Source organism: Myiozetetes cayanensis, unplaced genomic scaffold, assembly GCF_022539395.1.
Source record: "Myiozetetes cayanensis isolate MyiCay16 unplaced genomic scaffold, myiCay2020 scf4, whole genome shotgun sequence".
In the NCBI taxonomy this organism is placed as follows: Eukaryota; Metazoa; Chordata; class Aves; order Passeriformes; family Tyrannidae; genus Myiozetetes; species Myiozetetes cayanensis.
In genome coordinates this window covers 72,509,209-72,528,732 of record NW_026087631.1, presented here as the reverse complement: position 1 = coordinate 72,528,732, position 19,524 = coordinate 72,509,209, and the positions used below count along the sequence as shown (strand labels likewise).

Below are 19,524 nucleotides of genomic sequence, written 5' to 3'. Positions count from 1 at the left end.
GCTCATTGTTTCATCTCAGGACATTCAGAACAGGGAAAATGAAGGCGAATTCCGCCTGATTCATTATTTCCATGGCTGGAATTGCATGGAAGAGGCAGAAAAGCAGCAGGATGATGTTGTGGAGATTGGGTTAAGTCCTGCTCTCAAACAGCGGTGGGGAGAGCAGCATTTCCCAGTCTTTTAAGGAAGCCTTTCTTTGATAGGATCTCATTAAATATTGCTGGAGCAGAAAAACATTCCATTTACAGGATAATATCTCCTCCTGACTGAGGCCCTTCCAGGCTTGAAACACAAGGCACTATCCAAGAAAAGAGGGATATTGATCTCCTTCCTGCCATAAAAAAGCCCTGCCAGACTCCGAACATTGAATAGAAAACTTCCATGGAATAGGGTCTGCAGCCCTGGGATGATTCACAGGATCACTGAGGGTAGGAAAGACCTCTGAGGTGCTCGAGTCCAACCTTTGTCCACTCACCACCTTGCCACCCAGATCAAGAGCTCAGCAATCCTTGCTCATCCCTGAGAGTTCCAGCAACAAATCCAGTGTATAAATACTGGGAAAGCTTGAAAATGTTCTCAATTCCAAACAAAATAAAGCCCTGGAGACCACAACACACCTGGAACACAGACTTGGTTCTCCAACCCTGCTCATGTTTCCCAGCTGATGATGGAGCAGCTCCAAGGGGCTGGAACAAACTGGGAGGATGATTCCAACTGGTGGAGACCTTCTCGCTCTCCAAGATTCCCTGAAAGACTGTTGGGGGGGGTTGGCCTCTGCTCCCAGGGAACAAGGGACAGGATGAGGGGAAAGGGCCTCAAGCTGTGCCAGGGGAGGGTAAGGTTGGACACCAGGAGGAATTTCCTCCTGGAAAGGCCTTGGAAGGGGTAGCCCAGGGAGGGGGTGGACCCCCATCCCTGGAGGTGTCCAAAGAAGGACTGAATGTTGCACTCAGAGCTCTGGGATCATTCCCACCTTGGACTCCATGACCTTGGAGGTCCCTTCCAACCTCCCTGGGATTCTGGGATTCTCCAGACCAGGTCCCACAGTGTTAAATGAAAATGGGATTTAATCTCCTCCATTGATATGAAAAAAGGAGCAGTGGGAAAAAAAACCCCAACCCTCCTGGTGCTTTTAGTCTCTTTTCCAGAAGTTCTATCAAATCACAGCCTGGGCCAACTCCATTAGGGAGCAATTAGGCCTTAATGGCCGTCCAAAGCCATTATCAGGGGACAGTTCACCTTGCAATAGTTAAAGATAATATTTAATTGGAGCAAATTAATGGACTGCCTGGGAGACCAAAGAGATCTATTTAGGCTCTCTGCTTTTCCACCAGGGATGGTTCCCCTTGGAAAGCAACTTGTGTGCCAGGAGAACTGCTGAGGTCGGTGCCCACCTTCAGACTTGATAGGAGCAGTGAAACTCAGAGCAAAACCTCCAGTAACCAGCCAGTTTATCCCTGGTACTGCTCCTTGGTTTCCACACCCACCCACAGTCATGACTGATCCTGCACACAATACGGTTATGGAGATGTCCACCTTCACCTCACCAGCATCACCGTTAATTACTGTTATATCAGAATAATTGACACACTGCGGATCCCTGGGAAGCAGCTGGGGACCAAAAAGCCTACTTTCCAAAAACATCCCAAAATAAACTGGGAAACAAAACCTGACTTCCACCATGGAAGACCTCATTCCTTTCATACCACAGTCTCCTTGGAGCCTTCCCAAAATCTCCGATTCCAACATGCACCACTTCATATCAGTATTTGGGTTCCAGTGACCAAAACCTCACGTTATTTACCAAATGGGATTTAAGGGGAGTTTCCCACACCCTGGCTGGGAACAGGTTTCCAGAACTGAATGTTTTCCTCCTACACATGGATAACAGGACATGAAATTTCACTCACTCACTTAAATGACTAATCAGAAAATCAAGGAATGGTTTGGATTACAAGGGATTTTAAGGATCATTCCCTTCCAGCCCCTGCCATGGGCAGGGACACCTTCCATAGCCCAGGATGCTCCGAGCCTCGTCCAACCTGGCCTGGAAATACGTAGCAAGGAAAGCGTAAGTTCATCTGCAAATATTAAACCTGATACAGAAATTCCAGTGTAAGGAAGAAATTTTGCCCTTCATTTCAAGGATCTTGGCATTCAATTCCTTAAAAAAGGACAGGAGGAGAAGCAGGAAGCTCTTACTTCCCTTAAATCCGTGCCTCCAACTGCATCCGTGTGTGATGCTCTGTGACATCACCACCGGAGTCTCTTTGCTCTTACAAAAGTGGGAACGTTCAAGGTTTGCCCTGTTAGAACCCCCTGAGAACTGCCTGCTGGAAGCAAGTGCATGCTCCTGGAAAGCCCTGGGGGAGTTGGAATGTTCGAGGGGTTCCCCCACGAGGGGAGCGCCTGGAACAGCGCCCACCTTTGCACCTCGGGCGCCCTCGCCAGCGCCAGCGCAGGCAGAGAGGCTCCAGAGTCTGCCCCAAGGCCCGGGACCTTCGGGAGCCTGCAGCCCCTTCCGAGTACGCACACGCCTGATTTGGGTTGGGAGGGATTCTAAGGATCATTCCCAGCCCACTGCACCTTCCACTAGAACAGGTTATTCCAGTCTGGCCTTGGACACTTCCAGGGATGGGGCAGCCACAGCTTCTCTGGCAAACCCCTCACAGGGAACAACCCAACCGTACCAGCAGAAGAAACCTCATCCCAAAGCCATCATCCCAAAACCTCATCCCAAAGCAGAAGAAACCTCATCCCTTGAACCCAAGGCACTGAGGAGCAGTTTTGACACTGGAAGGAGGCCGTGGATGGACATGGAACCTTTGGAATATCAACCCCCCCAAATCCAAGAACAGAACCTAAACAAACACCGTTCTGCCTTCACAATCCTTATTAAAATCAGGAATTACAACCCCAGGAACCGACGCCGACAATTAGGGAATGGGAGATTAGCCTTTGGGGGGCACCTGAAGAGCTCCAAGACCTGGGAGAAGCTAACTGGGGGGGTCAGCTCCTGGTTGTGCCCCTTAGAACCACTCCCTTAATTTGGCCCTAATGCCCTCTAATTCCACATGGTTCTGAAGCCGGAGATTGTTCGGCCCAATCCCGGGGTTTTATCGGAGCAGCAGAACTGGGGGTGTAATTAGAACCCGTTCCTGGAAGAGCGGAATCTGGAGCAGATCCTAATGTGTAAATGACTCAATAACTTAATTAGGGGGGATGAAGTGCACTTACAGCCACAGATGCTTACCCCGGATTGGGATAATATGTGTGGGAATACATCCCTGCTTTTTTAAGGGATATATTCCTTGGGTTTAGAACCCAAGCAGTAGGACAAGGAAATGTGGAGTGTATGCTGATTATAGGAAGAATGGCAGGGAATTCTTTTTAAAGGGAAGTTTTCCTTACAAACTGATGTAAAAAAACATTTTAAAATCACTTCAAAATGCTGGAAGGAAACAACTTTTCAATCCCTGTAAATATGGTCTCCCAGCGAAATCCCAGGTGGAATAGGAGAGGAAATTATTCTTTTGGGCAAGTTCATGAGGATATATAAATAAGTAGAGCCCTCCTTTTCCAAGCTCACCTATTCCCAGGATCATTCAGGTTGGAAAAGGCCTCCGAGGTCGTGGAGTCCAACCTGTGACCGACTCCCACCTTTCCCACAGACTGTGGTCTGCCACGTCCAGTCACTCCATGAACACCTCCAGGGTTAGGAACTCCACGCCTCCCTGGGAAGCCCATTCCAGTACCTGACCACCCTTTCCATGAAGCAATTCCTCACAGGGAAGTCAGTAAGAAAATTCCCATAGCTTTTTATATGCTGGTTCCAGCTCTGGGGGAAGAGCACATGAAGTGCCCTTGCTGATCCCAAACATGCCAGTCTTCCCTGGGAGCTGACAAAGGGAATGGGAGAAGCTCTAAAAATCACTTGTGTTCGTGAGTCATCCCTATTCATCCCTCCCCTCTCCCCGAATCCCTGCTGGAGGTGAATGGAACACAACCACCGAGCTGAATAAACCAAATTATGGGATGTGAGCTTGGAGGAGGCTTCAAACGAAACAACCAGGAAATGGGGGCTTTGATTTTCCATTGATGGGTAAAAGGGCAGGACACAAGGAGCTAGCACAAGTACCTATGGAGCTGTAGCTTGTCTGATTCCCAGAAAACAACCCAGGCAAGGGAAAAGTTTCCTGCCCCTGGCAGGGGCTTGGAACCAGCTGAGCTTTAAGCTCCCTCCCAACCCAAAGCATTCCATGATTCCATGGAAAGAAATCCATTTCCCATATTTATTAATTGGTTGCCTCTAATAACACAGAGAAGTGGCTCTTTGTGCATTGACACAAGTAGTATGAACACCCACCCAAAAATTCCTAAATGCAGGATTAGGCAGCGAGCAGCTGGAATTTTTGGTGATGATATAGAATGATCCCTAAATGAGATGCCCTTCCTCAAAGTCCTCTCAGGAAGCTCAGATTAAATCAGGAAAGAGATCAAATGCCTTTTCAAGGGGGAAAAAGAAGTTGCCACGATGAATCCGGGAGAGCCCAACAGCTCGTGGATGGGAGCAAAGCCACTGGAAGGCAAGTCTCAGAAGAGCAATTTGGAATCTGTTGCCATTATCTGGAAGCAAATCCAAGGTAATGCTGGAGATGCTGGGGAGTGCAGAGCCTCCCTGCCACTCCGAAGGAGGAATTTTCGAGGATGAGAAGAAGCGGCACCGTGGCAAAAATTGCCTGTAAAGTCACAAAGGAGGCTTGTGCCTCCCGGGAACGGGAGAGGAGGTGTGCGCTTCTCCTGGGAAGTGTCGCCCTCAGAGGAGACTCCATTTCACGTCTCCTCCTTGGGAGCCAAGTGAAATCAATTAACTCTGCAACTGGAACCAATTAACCCTCGGAAAAGCACAACACCAACACAGTGGTAGCCTTTAATAAACAGGATCAATGTAATAAGTCCATAAATAAGAACGGAAAATGCTGCGGGGGTGGGAGGGGGGGAATTGCCAGGCTCTATCCTGTGGGCTCCTGGTTCTTCAGGGACAGCAGAAGGATTTGAGGGTCTAGAACCAAACAAAAACCTCCAAAAACTCGGGATTTCAGCAGCCCTGGGGGTTGGTTCAGATGGGATTCGTCCTGTGTAACCCCAAGCGGGGCTGGAGTCCCTGAGTCAGCTTTCCAAGCGGGATGAGGACGGATACCTTGAAAGAGGCACCTTCAACCCTTCCGTTGGAGCGGGATAAACCTCCCTTCTCTCCGGGGAGGCCCCACGCTGCTTCTGCTCCATTAAGATGCCAGTCTGTGATCCAGGGCACAGTGGGAAGATGGTGCCATCTGTGACACGGAGCGAGCGGCCCCAGTCTTGCCCGGCTCCCGGCCCCAGGAACAGTGCTGTTCCTCAGATCCCTTTTCTGCCCTATCTGCCCTTTCCTACTTTATTCCCGGCTTTACTCAGCTTTTTGCTGCCCTTCTTCAATCGAACTCACAGCAAATCAGAGGCTATTCTGCAGATTATCCATTTTTGCTGAGAATTTCCTCGTGAATGAGGTCTTTCTGACAGCAACGGGCAGGAAAGAGACTTAAGCAGCAAAATATGATTGGAAATATTAATAATAAAATCACAAGTGACCCTGGTGAACTCAGGGTCCTTCAGACCCCTCCAGAGGCCACACTCCGTGCGACGGCTCCATCCTACCCTCCGGACACCATCACCACTTGATTTTTCCAGGGCTGTTTTCCAGAACAACTTTCTCCGAAACCAAAATAAAAAAGAATAAAGCTGCTTCTTTTATAATCCTGCACTTTCTATTTAAGCTCTTGCTCTTTTGGATTAAGGGAAGAACAACTCGCCATTAGGCCCTGCCCTGGTTATCGACATCACCCGAGAGCCACAGGATTTATTTTACACTTCAAAAGATAGCCAAACCCTGTTGTACATGGATTTTTTTAAGGTTTAAATATCATATTTAATATCATAAAGCTCCCCTTGCCTGGCGATCCGGCACTGTGCTTCGTTGGCCACAAGAACTTACAGGGAGGGGGATTCCGGGAGGGCAAAAATGCAAATAGGAATCACTTGATCTGCTCACTTTGGGCTTTCAGGGGTTTCACTTCCTCCCTCCCTTCCTGAATTTTAGGTAAATAACCTCCCCTTCATAACCTTAAACAGGGTGATGCTGGAATTACAGGGGTTAATTGGAATCAAGCAGTTGCCGCACTGGTCACACTCAGGCAGCCCCACAGTTCGGATGTGGAAGACTCCCGATTTTCCAGAGGTGTTTCACCACTGCCCCACATCACACTCACGAGGTCACGGCAGAGTTTTCTACTCTGGGTTTGCTCGGCAAAAAGACTCCATTTTGCCACAAAATAACTCAAATTTGCCCCCAAAATACTCAGTTTTACCCCCAAAAGACTCAGTCTTGCCCTGCAGTGTTCAAATAATGAAGAGCTTTTCCTGTCTAAACAAATCGCTTTATATATATATTATATATATATTTATTTTTCCATTTGACAATGTGCTTGTTCTTCAGCTAAACTGAGTCTGTGGTTACAAGGAAAATGACCCTTTAACCCCAATAATTTCACAGTTAAGGATTTATCCCACATCCAGAGAAGCAGCACTGGGCACCTGAGCGACCGAACGGAGCCGGCGAGCTCATAAAAGTCACCCCAAACCCTGGGTTTACATTCTGATCCCAGATATTTTTCCAGGCTAACTTCCCTAGTTGAATCCCAATGCATTCCCAGGGTTTGCTGTGCACCCCAGCCACGGGAAGCATCAGTTTTCTACACTGCCCAAACCTCTTAATCAGAGCTCGGCACGAGCGGGGAGCGCACCCGGTACTGCCACCAATTAACCACGTCAGCTCTAAAGGCATACACTGAGGGAGGAAACCAAACACATAGGGAATAAAAATGAGGGAAAAATACACTGAATATAAATAAGGAAAAAATATAGGGAATATAAAGGAGAGAAAAATATATGGAATATAAAGGAGAATATTAGGAGAGGGCAAAAACGCGATGCCCATTAGTGACCGTGCTGGTTCCTGAATTAATGCTCTAATTTGTGGTGTTTACAAGACAGCTAATTTTAGGAATGTGAATTTTCCTCTGTTTATCCAACAAGCCCCAGTATTTCCTAAGTAAGTGGATCTTTCCAAGGAGGATAAAATCAACAAAGGGATTAGAGGCAGAAACCCAAAGTTAAGCGACGCATTTGCTGCCGGCTCTCACCCCGCAGGATGAGGAATGCTCTCAGGATTTAACACTGCATTTTATGTTTTCCAAGGAAACAGTTCATCCTGGACAAGCAGGAGGAGCAAAGAGTGGGATTCTCCTGTGGGCAAACCCTGGACACAAGGTCTCAGGTAACGCTTAAGCTCTCAGGCCACTTCTTCCCAGCTCTGCTTGTGGCTGTGCCTGATCAGGAAGGCAAATCATCCTCGCTCCTCTCCCAAAATCCCTGCTGTCACTTGTCCCTTAAACAAATGAGGAAAACTGGGCTGTACCCTGTGGAAGTGCAGCTCGCAGGTGCTCCCAGATTCCACCCAAACAGCCTTGTGGTGCTGGAATTACAGTGACACTTGTCCCAGCCTCATCCCTGCCTGTCTTTGTTCCCAAAATCCTGACGAAACGAGTCTCTTCTGTGTAATGGCATTAGATCCCGATATTCCAGCCTGTCCTCTGTCACATCCCATGGTCACCACAACCAGGAGCAGCCTCGGGTCATCAGCAAGGGCAGAGGAGCTGGGGCAGCTCATTTGGCTTTGCCACCTTTGCTTCCACCCTGGAGTTTTTATCCCAGCACCGAAGTTGCCAGCAGGGAAGTGCTGCCGGACCCTCCAGCCCCGCGGCCCTGGCAGGTGCTCCCACAATCTCGGGCCGTAATTCAATCAGCTCCGGGTTGACGTCAGGAAGCACAAAACAACTCCAAGGCTGTGTCTGAACGGGCCCAGAACCCCCGAGATTCAATTAGAGCCTTGATATTCCATCGGGAATCTTATTTAGCTGGATTTAATATCACCAAAGCCTCGGATCAGTTGTTTCTCAAATACGTCGAGCGTATTTAAATGTACAGGATGGGGGAAGAGCACGTCAGCCCCAAGATCCCAAATTTCCACGAGCAAGCCTGGCTTTTACTCAGGAAAAACAGAGTCTGTTTTGCAGATGCTACAGAACAAAAAGAGCTGCATCCCTGTTTTCCTGGGGATTACATCCATGCCTAAGAATTAATTCAATGATTGCAATGCTTTCCCGGTTTTGGACCCCTAAATGATTCCGGCAGAAATCCTTGGATTGCCATACACATGATATTCCACAGGGATTTGGGTTGGGATTTTAATGGACACTTTTCCAGGACCCACAGGCCTGAGGTGGTGCAAGGGGAAGGATCCAAAGGGAAATCTCCTTAGGGAGCCTCCCTGGATCTGGGAATGAAACACTGACTGAGGAAGGAGTACTGGGGCGTCAGGACAGAGATCCCATATGGACAAAGCAAAGCAGGGACACCCACACACGTGTGACAAAGCAGGGACACACACACACACACACACATGTGACAAAGCAGGGGTCATACACACACGTGTGACAAAGCAGGGACACACATAGATGTGACAAAGCAGGAAGGGTCATACACACACATGACCAAGCAGGGGGTCACACATACACACGTGTGACAAAGCAGGCATTCACACACATGACAAAGCAGGGGTCACACACACACACGTGTGACAAAGCAGGGCCTCACACACATGACAAAGCAGGAGTCACACACACACACACACGTGTGACAAAGCAGGGCGTCACACACACACACACGTGTGACAAAGCAGGGGGTCACACGCACACACACGTGTGACAAAGCAGGGGGTCACACACACACACATGTGACAAAGTAGGGCATCACACACACACACACGTGTGACAAAGTAGGGGGAGTCACACACACACACACATATGTGACAAAGCAGGGGGTCACACACACACACGTGTGACAAAGCAGGGGTTCACACACATGACAAAGCAGGGGTCACACACACACGTGTGTGACAGAGCAGGGGGTCACACACACACGTGACAAAGCAGGGGGTCACACACACATATGACAGAGCTGGACAAAGGGCAGGAAGGGTCGGAGCTGCCAGGAAGGTGACAAGAAAACCATTACAGTCCCCAAGTCCAGCCAAATCCCACACGGGCACTCGGCAAACCCAGCAGCAGTTTCCAAACTGCATCCCCACCAGCCCGGACGACAACAGGGAGCAGCTACTACAGCATTACTAGCGGGTGCAGTACAAAGATGCAATTAAGGAGCAACTGCCACGATGGTTCTCACACCGACGGTGCTGTGACTGCCCCAAAATCCACCTAAATAACCCCAAAGATCCTTCCACCTGCTTGGTGGAGGCTCAGTTCAACCACACCTGGGCAGAAGAAATAAACCCTCCCAGTTCTCTCTTTCAGGCTTTTCCTAATTCCTGGAGTTTGCTGGGAAAAGAAATTCCACAGCAGTGCTCAAAAAGATTAAAAAATTAATTAAGCATTTGGTCATTCCAACCCAAGAAGCACCAGGCAGGAAGTTTTCCCTGCAAACATCTTTGAAAACAAAAATTCAGCAGGTTAGTGTTACCAATCTGGGGATTTGGGCCTGAATTCCCAGGTTGGAAACCTTCAAGTGGCACAAGGGGTGGATACTGGGGACATTGGACCTCCCGGATGCCCAAAAATAAATTGCTTCAGGCAGCAACTTTTCCAAAGAACTAAGAGCAAATTGCATTATTCCAGGGGCTGGGATGAGTTGTTGTCATCCCTCCTGGCTGCCGAGCAACTCTGTGGAGTGGCCACTGGCAAATGGCACATCCTCTTACATGTGTATTAATTTTACATGCTACATCCTAGGAAACATTCTCAGGTTATTCCTGCTCTTCTCTCCAGTGTCCAACCCCCCGGAATCCAAGAAAACATCGGGAAAAGCACTTTAAACCATAACTGTTCCTCATGGAACAACCACAGGGTTTTGTTGGCTGATGGGAGCCAAGTTAAATCCCAGCAGGATTTAAATCCCTGAAAACCACAGGCCACCCGGACTCTCCCCTTTTCCCTGGGATTGCAGAGCCCCGGATTTTCAGCTACAACAAGTTTACCATGAGGAGTAAATGTTTGATCTGTAAAGCTTCCAAAACGACTTTGTTTATCAGAGCAGATGAAGGGGGGAAAAAAGGGAAAGGAATCATTTGGAGCTCAAAGCAAAATTGTTTATAGGAGAGCTTTTAGTGCTCCAGGATTCCAGGCATTTAAGGAAGATTCCAGTAATTAACAGCATAAACTTCCATGACTGAATTCCACTCTATATGTTCCTGTGGCTTAGTTGTTCCTCTATTATTTCAGTTATTCCTCATTACAACACTAATCAGGAAAGATATATGCTGATCCCACCAAAAAAACATCAAGCAGCTTCTCCACAACATTCCTGGCATCCCAAAGCAGGGGCTTAAACCCTTTGACTTCCTCAGTTAAGGAAAATATCCAAGTCATTTCCAAATTCTGTTTAAATTATGGAGGAGGGGTGATAAAAACATTAAATCCCATTATTTTTTGGCTACTGCAGAAATAAGTGGTGAAAGACAAAAAATTGGGGTTCTTTGTGCCTATTCCATGTTCCTTAGGAATTCAGGTCGTGGAAGCGGCATTTGCCTCTGACAAAAATCCATATGAATTTGGGAGTGGCACGAGCACAAATCCAGTGGGAAGAAGCCGAATTGTACCTCACTTGTTTGGGTTTTTTCCCTGAGCAAGCTTTGTGCTCCCACTTAAGTCCAAGCCAGGCCCAAGTTGCCTGGTTTAACAGCCCCACTTTGTTCCCAGATCCCTGATATCCACAGGATAAGCTGAAGCAGCATCCCTGCTGCTGCTGGATTTGGGAAGGGCAGGCAGGGCTGTCCCCCCTGCAGGTGACATTCGGGTGGCTGTGGCCCCGGAGCAGATTGCGAATTATTGAATCTATTGCAAACAAGGTAACACTGAACGAGGCTGCCCAAAGCACCTCCAGCTCCCAGTCTCCATTATCCACCGGGAATGGCTGGCCTGGGTTACCTCCTTAACTAGCAACCAGGCCCTGGGCTCCCAGATTTCCATAGTCCAGGGGCTGGAGGTGGCTGCGGCTCTGGAGTGGCCTCTGCAGCTACACTCAGTTTGCTCCTGCGAGTAAGGATCGGGTCCTGGAGGAACCTCTGTGCTTTGGGAGTCAGTCTCCTGCTCCGGGGTGGGGGGGGGGCTCAGGCCACTTCCAAACAGCAGAGCCTGGGGCTCTGGCTGTCCCCACGGAGGGGAGGAGGATCCCGGGTAAACATAGCTGGAAGGATGGGAGGCAACAGCATTCCTGCTCTCCTTAATCATAATTGCGAAACCTCAGGGATGGAAAGCAGGGAAGGAGCTGCTTTTGTGAAGCCCCAGAGTTTTCAACAGGGAGAACAAGTGGGAGACAGGACCGGGAGCTGAGCTTGGATCCAAGGGGCCCGAGGGTCCTGCAGCCCCCCGGAGACCTGGAATTCCGAGGCAGGAACGCAGAGCAACGGAGCTGAGCCCCCACCCAAAGCCCATCATCATTTTCCATCTTTCCTGGCATAGCCCACGGCAAACCTGAACTCCCTGCCCTGGAACCGCGAGAGCTCCGGACCTGCCGTGCCACTTCCCTCATGCAGTATCTTTGGGGCAAAAGGCTGAAAATTTCTCTTTTTGGGGATTTTTACCCCCTCTTTTTTTATCTTTTGAATGGCTATTCTGCATCATAATCCCTTCCTTCCCAAATCCTCCCTGGTATGGCGTGTTTCTTCCCTATCACACAGGCTATTCCTGCTGGGAATACTGGGATCCATGCAGGCATCCCCGGATGTGCCTCACCTGACCAGCTCCAAAACATCCTCGATTTAATTCTTTTTTTTGGTGATCAACGAACAACAGCAAAATTCTGCAGGTTCTCCACACTCCAAAACCAGGTTGTGCTTTAAAACCCCCACAGTATTTGTCAGAATTTCCTCACAGAACATCACAAATCAAAAAAAAAAAAAAGAGGACTTTAGCCCGAGCTGGATTTGTGATTCCCTCATTAAAGATGTATTAATTTGTTGCTCTAATGCAGGCCAAGCCCTAATCAAACTAATGGCAAAATGAAAAGCGAGGATTTAAATCCTTTAAACAGACTTTGCTTTATTGGGAGATGCAGAGATGGGAGATTTTCTCCCTTTTTTTCTGGGCCATGGGAATGGGCAATGAGAAAAATCCCGCTTTTCTCCGATCCTGCTGCCACCCACACGCTATTCAGAGACACTCAGAGTGGGCAATCCAGAGCAGATGCTCCCAAACAGAGGTAAAATTCCAGGCTTTAAATAGAAGGAGCAGAAATCGAAGGGAATCAGGAAGATGTGGGCTCTGATTAATGGATAAAAACCTGAAATACACCGAATGTGACAGACCCATGGAATTCTTGGGGGCAAAACTGCTCCCCAGTCTGTCACCCTTTTATTTTATGGGGCCTCACACTCAAAGTAGGATAAATTTGTGATGAATGTGCTGGGGAAGGAGATGGAAACTCCTTACAAAATTTTAGGAGTTGTGGACAAATTCATTTTATTTTGGCCACCATCCTAAAAAAAGGGCAAACAAAGCAGAAAAACTCAAAAGCCCCCCCCGGATGCCTGCAAAGAATGTGCATTGTTCAGTGGAAGGAGCAGCTCCTAAATCACTTCACAAACACGACCCAAAGTGGACGGAACTCCAGGGGAGTTTGGTGCTTCCAGTGCCCCAGCTCTCCCAGCACAGGTCAGAGGCTCCAGCCCCAACACCTGCAAACATCAAACATGGGCTGCTGGGCCTTCCCTGGGCTCACAAAAGCCTTTCATGTGAAAAATGCTCCCTGGGAATGTCAGGGTTGGAGCTCAGGTTACATTCCTTTCTCCCTGCAGCCCTCCCCGGTCTGGAGAAGCCATGTTTGTGGAATTCGAGACTCAAAGGCAACGGGGCTTTACTTTCTTCCTCCCCCCCCCCCCTCCTCACTGCAAATCACAACAGAGCGTTGTGGATTAGCTGAGGGAAAAGCCCCCGGGATGACTTCGAGCAGGAATTATTCCCACACTTCCTCCAGTCCAGAGTCCAGCTGGTTTCACTTCCCTGTCTGGCATTACTTTTGGAGGCTGTTTTTCCCTCTTTTTTCCCCCCTGTCCATAAGGAGTTCCACATTAATGTAGAGCAATGACCTCTGCGGTTCCTCGTCTTAATAACTGTATTTCTAAAGAGGAATATTAAAATCCGGCTCAAACTTCCTAGAGAGAACTTGCAGGAAGAAAAGCAGGATCCACCCCGCTCTCCAAACCCGACGTTCTCAATGTGCATAATTAGAATAATAAACCATGTTTGCTATTATTGATGGAGTTGCCTTCGGTCCTGCCATGGAGCACAGAAACCCCTCTCGGAGCAGTTATCCCAGTGTTATCCATGCAATCCTGATTTCCCAAGCCCTGCTCCAAACAATAGCCACGCACCTCCATCCTCAGGCCACGCGTCTCCCTGGCATTGCCCCCAACTTTTTGGGAAGCACTGAGCACTCCCTGCAAAATTCCCTGTCGAATAACTGAGCAACAGATATTCCAAGAGGAAAATTCCAGTTATTTTCACTTCCAGAAGCCCCCTGCGCTGCCATTGTGCAAATGCCCGGCGCTTCCTCAAGCTTCTCCTTCCTCCTCCACCACCTGGTATCAGTGTGGACAAGGAATTCTGCGGGAATTCTGTCCATGGGACAGTTCAGGTGTTGTTTTAAGTGGGTTTTATCTCCCTATCCCTCGCTTCCTGCAGTTCATTAAATCATCCTCCTTGGCTACAGGAGGTGTCAAAGTTCCTCAAATTCTTTCAGCTTCGGAGACAATAAAACACAATTTAATCACTCCCTGCTCCAGTTTGTCCTCCTGATCCAAGCGACTCCAGAGCTGAGGCTTGGGACAGAATTATTAAATATAACTCTGGGGTCACCCAGCCCAAGTAGTGGCTGTGCATGGCCCAGGCCCTGAGCATGACAAATTGATTTGTCTGGCACAAACACTCCCCTGAAAACAAATAGAGTGGATATTCCATATCCGCCGAAATCGGCTCGGAAAATTACGGCGCAAAATGGCAAAAAATGGGATTAAAATCTACAGCTCATGTTTGGAAAGTTGTTCAACCCCAACAGCAAAATTCTCCAAGTCGCTGCAAGCACAACATAACCAAGTTTGGGGAGATAAAACAAACCCACGGTGTTATTTCCAAAGGCTACACAGAATAAAAGGCACAAACTGAGCGTTCAGGTGGCACCTGAGCTTAAAAAACATTCCATTGCAGACCAGCTGCCAATCCTGCTCTGGAAAGCAAAAGCTGACTGATGTCCCAGTGCATTTAATGAAATGCTGCATAAAGAGAAGGGGTGCCTTGCACTGAGGAAAAGCTGGGAATATTGGGCATGAAACCCTATGGAATGAGGTGGCTATCCTGGGGCAGTTTGCAGGGAAGCCGTGCCCAAATTCCCCCTGGCTTGCCCAGGATGCTGGTACAACCTGACGGCCGGAGCGTTGGCACGTGGAGCTAAAACACTGCAACTCCCAACCTGGAGATCGGGGCAGGAGAACCAACTGCATCCCGGGGCAAGGACATGGGCAGTAAGGATCTCTGGGAGTTTGCCTTCTCATCTGTCAGGCACATAAAAGCCTCCCTATAAAACTGGAGTTGCCAGACAATTATTGTCCACACGTGTTCCACTGCCAAGAGCTCTGAGATCGCTTTGTCATCCCACTCCTGATTTTAGGGAACGCTGCCCTTGCCCATCCAACCCTACCACAGCCAAATAACAAACAAATCCTGCTTCCACAAGGCTCCAATATTTACAAACAAAATGCCCCAGCTCCAAAGTAACTAAAAGGGTTCAATTCACCAAAAATATTCCATCCTCTATAATCCTAAACATTCCCTTCCCTGCTATTTATCCTCGGATACTTGTGATTTCTATATTTAATTGCAGCAGCCTCCGATTCAGCTTCAATTCTGCTTCAGTTCTGACTCACCAAATTCATTTGCACACGACAGGTTTTGACTCTCATCCCTCCCAGACAAAGAGAGTCTTTGGAATTAGAAATAAAAAAAATTCACTGAGGCTCAAATTAAAAAAGGCAAAAGATAAACCTACTTTCACACCAGAACAATTTTCAGCAGCAGCTACACAGAGGGGAAGTTCAGGGGTTTTTTAAAAATCAGGACTGTGTGGCAGTGCTCTAAAAACCTCCCAGGCTTGTGGAAATAATAAAAATCAGAATAATCATAACCAGTGCTTAGGAATAATTCCACTCCAATCCAAACGGATCTGCTCCCCACGAGAGATTAAAGCACCACAACAAAGGTAAAGCCCATGGAGAAATAAATCACAGCATTTGCACCATGGAGGGAACAAAAAACGGTACATACTTGAGCCAGTGAAATGTCCACTTGCCAAGGAAGTTGGTCCATTTTTCCCACTGCTCACGGGAGGTGAAAACATCTAAAAAAAAAAAAAAAAACAAAGAGGCATTACTAGTGGAAAACAAGCGATTCCCGAGTCCACTGGCAGTCCGAAGTTCCTTCCACGGTCCTCAGGAGTTTCTCTCCCTGGAACCATCGTCCCCCAAACAAATACAGATTCCTGCCAGCTCCCACCAGCATCCCGCTTTTCTTAGGCTCCTTAGCTTCCCAAACAATCTGCCCTTCCCGAAGACTTCAAGCCATGCCAGTGCCCAGCGACTCTCCAGGCTGGGAAGCGGGGCTGGTTCCGCTCTCCCCGCCGACAAAGGCGGAAAAAGTTGGGATTGGGTCGCAACCTTGGCCATCAGTGTAGCAACGTCCACTTCCATCCCGCTCAAGGATTTGCCTGGCATGTGGGAACCCAAATAATAATAATGCAAAGTGCCACCTGCCCTAAATTCTCATCCCGTCTCTCCCACCGAGCAATTGGAAGCCAGGCTCGCTCCTCGCCCCCTCTCCCTCCCTCTCTCGCACTCCTCTCTCTCTCTTCCCAGCATTTATTCCGACCCTAATTGGTTTCTCCCTTCTCCGACGCATCTGGTGGATAATACGCACCTTCCCTGAGTCAGAGCCTGCAAAAAGCCAGGGAACAAATGGGAAAAGTGCACCGACAAGCAGAGAGGGGGCTGCGGAGCTGCCGCGGGCTACGATTCCCGGCCAAACTTCCCGCAGCCATCCCTCGGAAGCCGAGGCTGGAGCAGCAGCACCAGCCTGGAGCTCGCGGGGGAGAGGGGGGGGGCCTAGCCGGGTTTTAGGAGCGGCCCCGCATCTCCCAGAGAAAGCTCTGCCCTAAAATAAATAACTAAGTGGATAGAGAGATATTCCTGACATATTGGGGGGAAGGGAGGGGATGGGGAGAGGAAGGAAGGGGCTGGAGGGGGAGGGGGAGCCTGACAAAACTAGACAAGTGCACGCGTCCGGCGGAACGTTCGGCCTCCAAACCAGCCCGGGGGACAAAAACCCCTTTTTCCCCGCGAAAAGAACATCCCAAACCCCTGGCTAGGGCCGCGCCGAGAAGGTCGGAGCAGCTTTAGCACCAGCAGAAGCCAGAGGAGATTTCAGGGAAAACTTTAAACTGAGACAGTCGTGGATTTCTTTGCACTTTCCGTGTGCCAAAAAACGAAACAAGGGAAGAACCGAAAGGAGAATATCAGCGACTCATTAGCAATTAATTAGTTCATGTGCCAACCACGCTCGAAAACCTAAAGCACGGTAAAAGTGCAATATTGGTATGGAGGAATTATGAGAAACGGTCAGTTTTCGGGGCGTTTCTTTTGGCAGGAATTATTCAAGCCATCCGAGACACGAAACCAAGCTGCGAACGCGCCTGCATCTCCCATCACACACAATCAGAAAGACTCCAAATACTCAGCTTGGATTTTTTTTTTTTTTAAGCAAATTCAGATATTTACCGTGCTTCTAGCTGCTGATTAAAAATTGCCCAATGTACTTGGAGCACAGTTTGGGGTTGGTTTTGTCGCTTTAGGTTTTGGGTTTTTTTTTGCGGGGGGGTTGGATTTTTTTGTTGTTGTTGTTAACAGAGCAGCTAGAAGATTATTTTTTTTTTTTACAGCTGTTGCTAATTTCCACCGTTGTCTCTTACCGCACTGAAATCCAGTAAATCACTCAGTTCTTTGTCCGTCCCTAAGGCAGCCATTCGCTGTTGGTGATGCATTTTAGCAAAATCACACAAACCTAGAAACATGGAAATAACCGCAATCAGAAATCCCGAGCCTTGCAGGAAACACAGTCGGATTTTGCTTTTTTTTTCAAGGGGGTTCGGGGGGTGGGTAGTTGAGAAGAAGAAGGGAGGGGAAAAAAAGATGGAGGGGTAGCCAAAAAAACAACCAAAAAAAAAAAAAAAAAAAAAACAACAACAAGAAGAAAAAAAAAGGCGATATTGTATTTCCAAAGAGGCAAAACCCGGGAACATCCACTCTTAAACCCAAATCCGGAGGAGAAAAAAACAGGCAAAGCCTCGCTCCTGGAGCATCATTTATGCAACAGGAGGTTCAGCGAGGAATGAATGAGGATCCCAGAGAAGAAACTACAGCCATCCGCTCCCAACTTTTTCCCTTCTCCTTCTTCCACGCAAAGGAGCGTTTGGAGGCAGAAACGGCAAAGAGCGAGAGGAGGAAAAAAAAAAGGCACGGCGAGCGAAGTGCAGGTTCCGGGGGGGCGGGGGCAGCGGGGTACAATTAGCCCCGATTCCTAATTTGCGGAGAGAAGGAGGGGGATAAGGCCGACAACAAGCCGGGAGCGGCTGGGCCTGTGCGGAGGCAGCGCCCGGGGGGAGGGGAGCCGAGCCGAAGGATGGGAAGGAAGGGAAGGAAGGGAAGAGGGAAGGGAAGGGAAGGGGCGCGGAGCCCAGCCCAGCCCCGCGGCCCCGACCCCGGCGAGCCCCGGCGCCGCCTCCGTACCCGCCGCCGCCGCTCATGAAGCTCCGAGCGCGGCTCCCGCCCGCTCCCGCCGCACTTTTCCAAGGATTCCACTTTGGATTCGCCCGGCTCGCTCACACACATGGCGAGCGCGTTTATACGGGGCCGCGGGCGCACGTGACGCGGGGACTTGGCCGGCAGGAACAAGGTTTTTTCCCCCTTTGGATCGCCCGCTCGCCGTTCGTATTTTGGGGGGTTTGATATTTCTCTCTAACCTCGCTTTGTTGGGGTCGGTTTATTCCCGCCCTCCCGCTCGATCCCAGCCCCGAGCTTTCCCGTTTTCCCGGAGCATCGCTGCAAACTTTGCAAAGCAGCCGCTTGGATTTACGCGCAAGTTTTTGGGGACGCTGCCAGCAACCCCCCGCCCTTCCCCTTCCTGCTTCTCTCATCCCCTCTGCCACTTTTATTCCGTATTGTCCTCTCGCAGGCCCGACACCGCTAAAGAACAACTCCTTGAATTTCATTTTCCGGTAGTAAATAAAGCAGCGAGTCCCCGCGCTCGGCGATTGCACCTTGGTGTATCTCTCGCGCGTGTAGTTACACCGTGTCTATGCAACGTATACACAATGTATATCTATTTAAACAGCCCGGAACTTGCACTTTCTTTCTTTCTTTTTTTTTTTTTTTTTTTTTTTATAAAATAGCACATCGGGATCGACAATTTCAATCAAAAAATAAAAATGAAAGCAAAAAAAATACACAGACAAGTTAGTCTAACAGCAAAACGGAACTTTACCTTAAGTGGCCACAAATATGTTCACAATATTCCAAGGGGGGGGGAGGGAAGAAAAAAAAAAAAGGAATCAAAAGAATCAAAATAAAAAGAGAGGAATCTTCTGCCAAAGTGCTTTATTGTCTCACACGTGTGTGACCCTCCGAAACCACCAAAAAGTAGGGAAAGTGTCAGTCCCGCTGCGGGGTATTCCACAGCTTTTACAGGCACCCTACACCTGGCTTTGTTGGGATTTGGGGGGTCAAAAAAAAATATATAAATTTAAAAAATACATATAAAAAATAAAAAAGCAGTGGAAAAAAAGAAAAAAGAAGGTCCGACAACTTTTGCCCTATTGTTTTTTACAGACACATGGTGAGGGGCCCACGGCACCGCGGCTCTCGGGGACTTGTCCTTCCTTTCGGAAAAAAAATAATGTAAAAAAAATAATTAAAAAAACCAAAACAAACAAACAAACAAAAGAAACAAACAAACAAAAAACCACCCAGAAGCGGGGGGGGGCGCGGGGTCGGCGGTTCCCAGAGTTGGTCCGAGTTTAGGGCAGCGCGGGGCGGGCGGTCCGGGTGAGCAGCGCGGCCTCCCCCGCCGAGCCGCGGCCGCTCGCAGCCCGCCCGGACATCGCCGCAGCGCCCGCCGCTCACATCCGGGCAATGCCCGCGCCTTATAAACCCGCGCCGTGACGGGCGGCGGGAGGAGGTGGAGGAGGAGGAGGAGGAGGAGGAGGAGGAGGGGGAGGGCAGGGCGGGAGGAAGCGGGCGGGACGGCGCACCGGGGC

The 19,524-nt window shown here is 49.1% G+C and overlaps 1 protein-coding gene across 14 annotated transcripts in view; it reads right to left on the bottom strand.

The window, feature by feature from the left end:
* The window catches only part of TCF4 (transcription factor 4), a 114,654-nt gene extending 95,396 nt beyond the window's left edge, over nt 1–19,258 (bottom strand). For 3 of the 14 annotated variants that reach the window (XM_050329528.1, XM_050329529.1, XM_050329530.1), the window contains exons 1-2: nt 17,182–17,826; nt 15,486–15,558 (exon numbers count right to left, since the gene is read on the bottom strand). In XM_050329528.1, coding sequence (XP_050185485.1) covers nt 15,486–15,558; nt 17,182–17,511 — 403 coding nt within the window. In that variant the 5' untranslated portion in view covers nt 17,512–17,826. The other 11 variants (XM_050329532.1, XM_050329534.1, XM_050329539.1 and 8 more) reach the window with 9 other exon arrangements.
* Nucleotides 19,259–19,524: the final 266 nt, after the last annotated feature.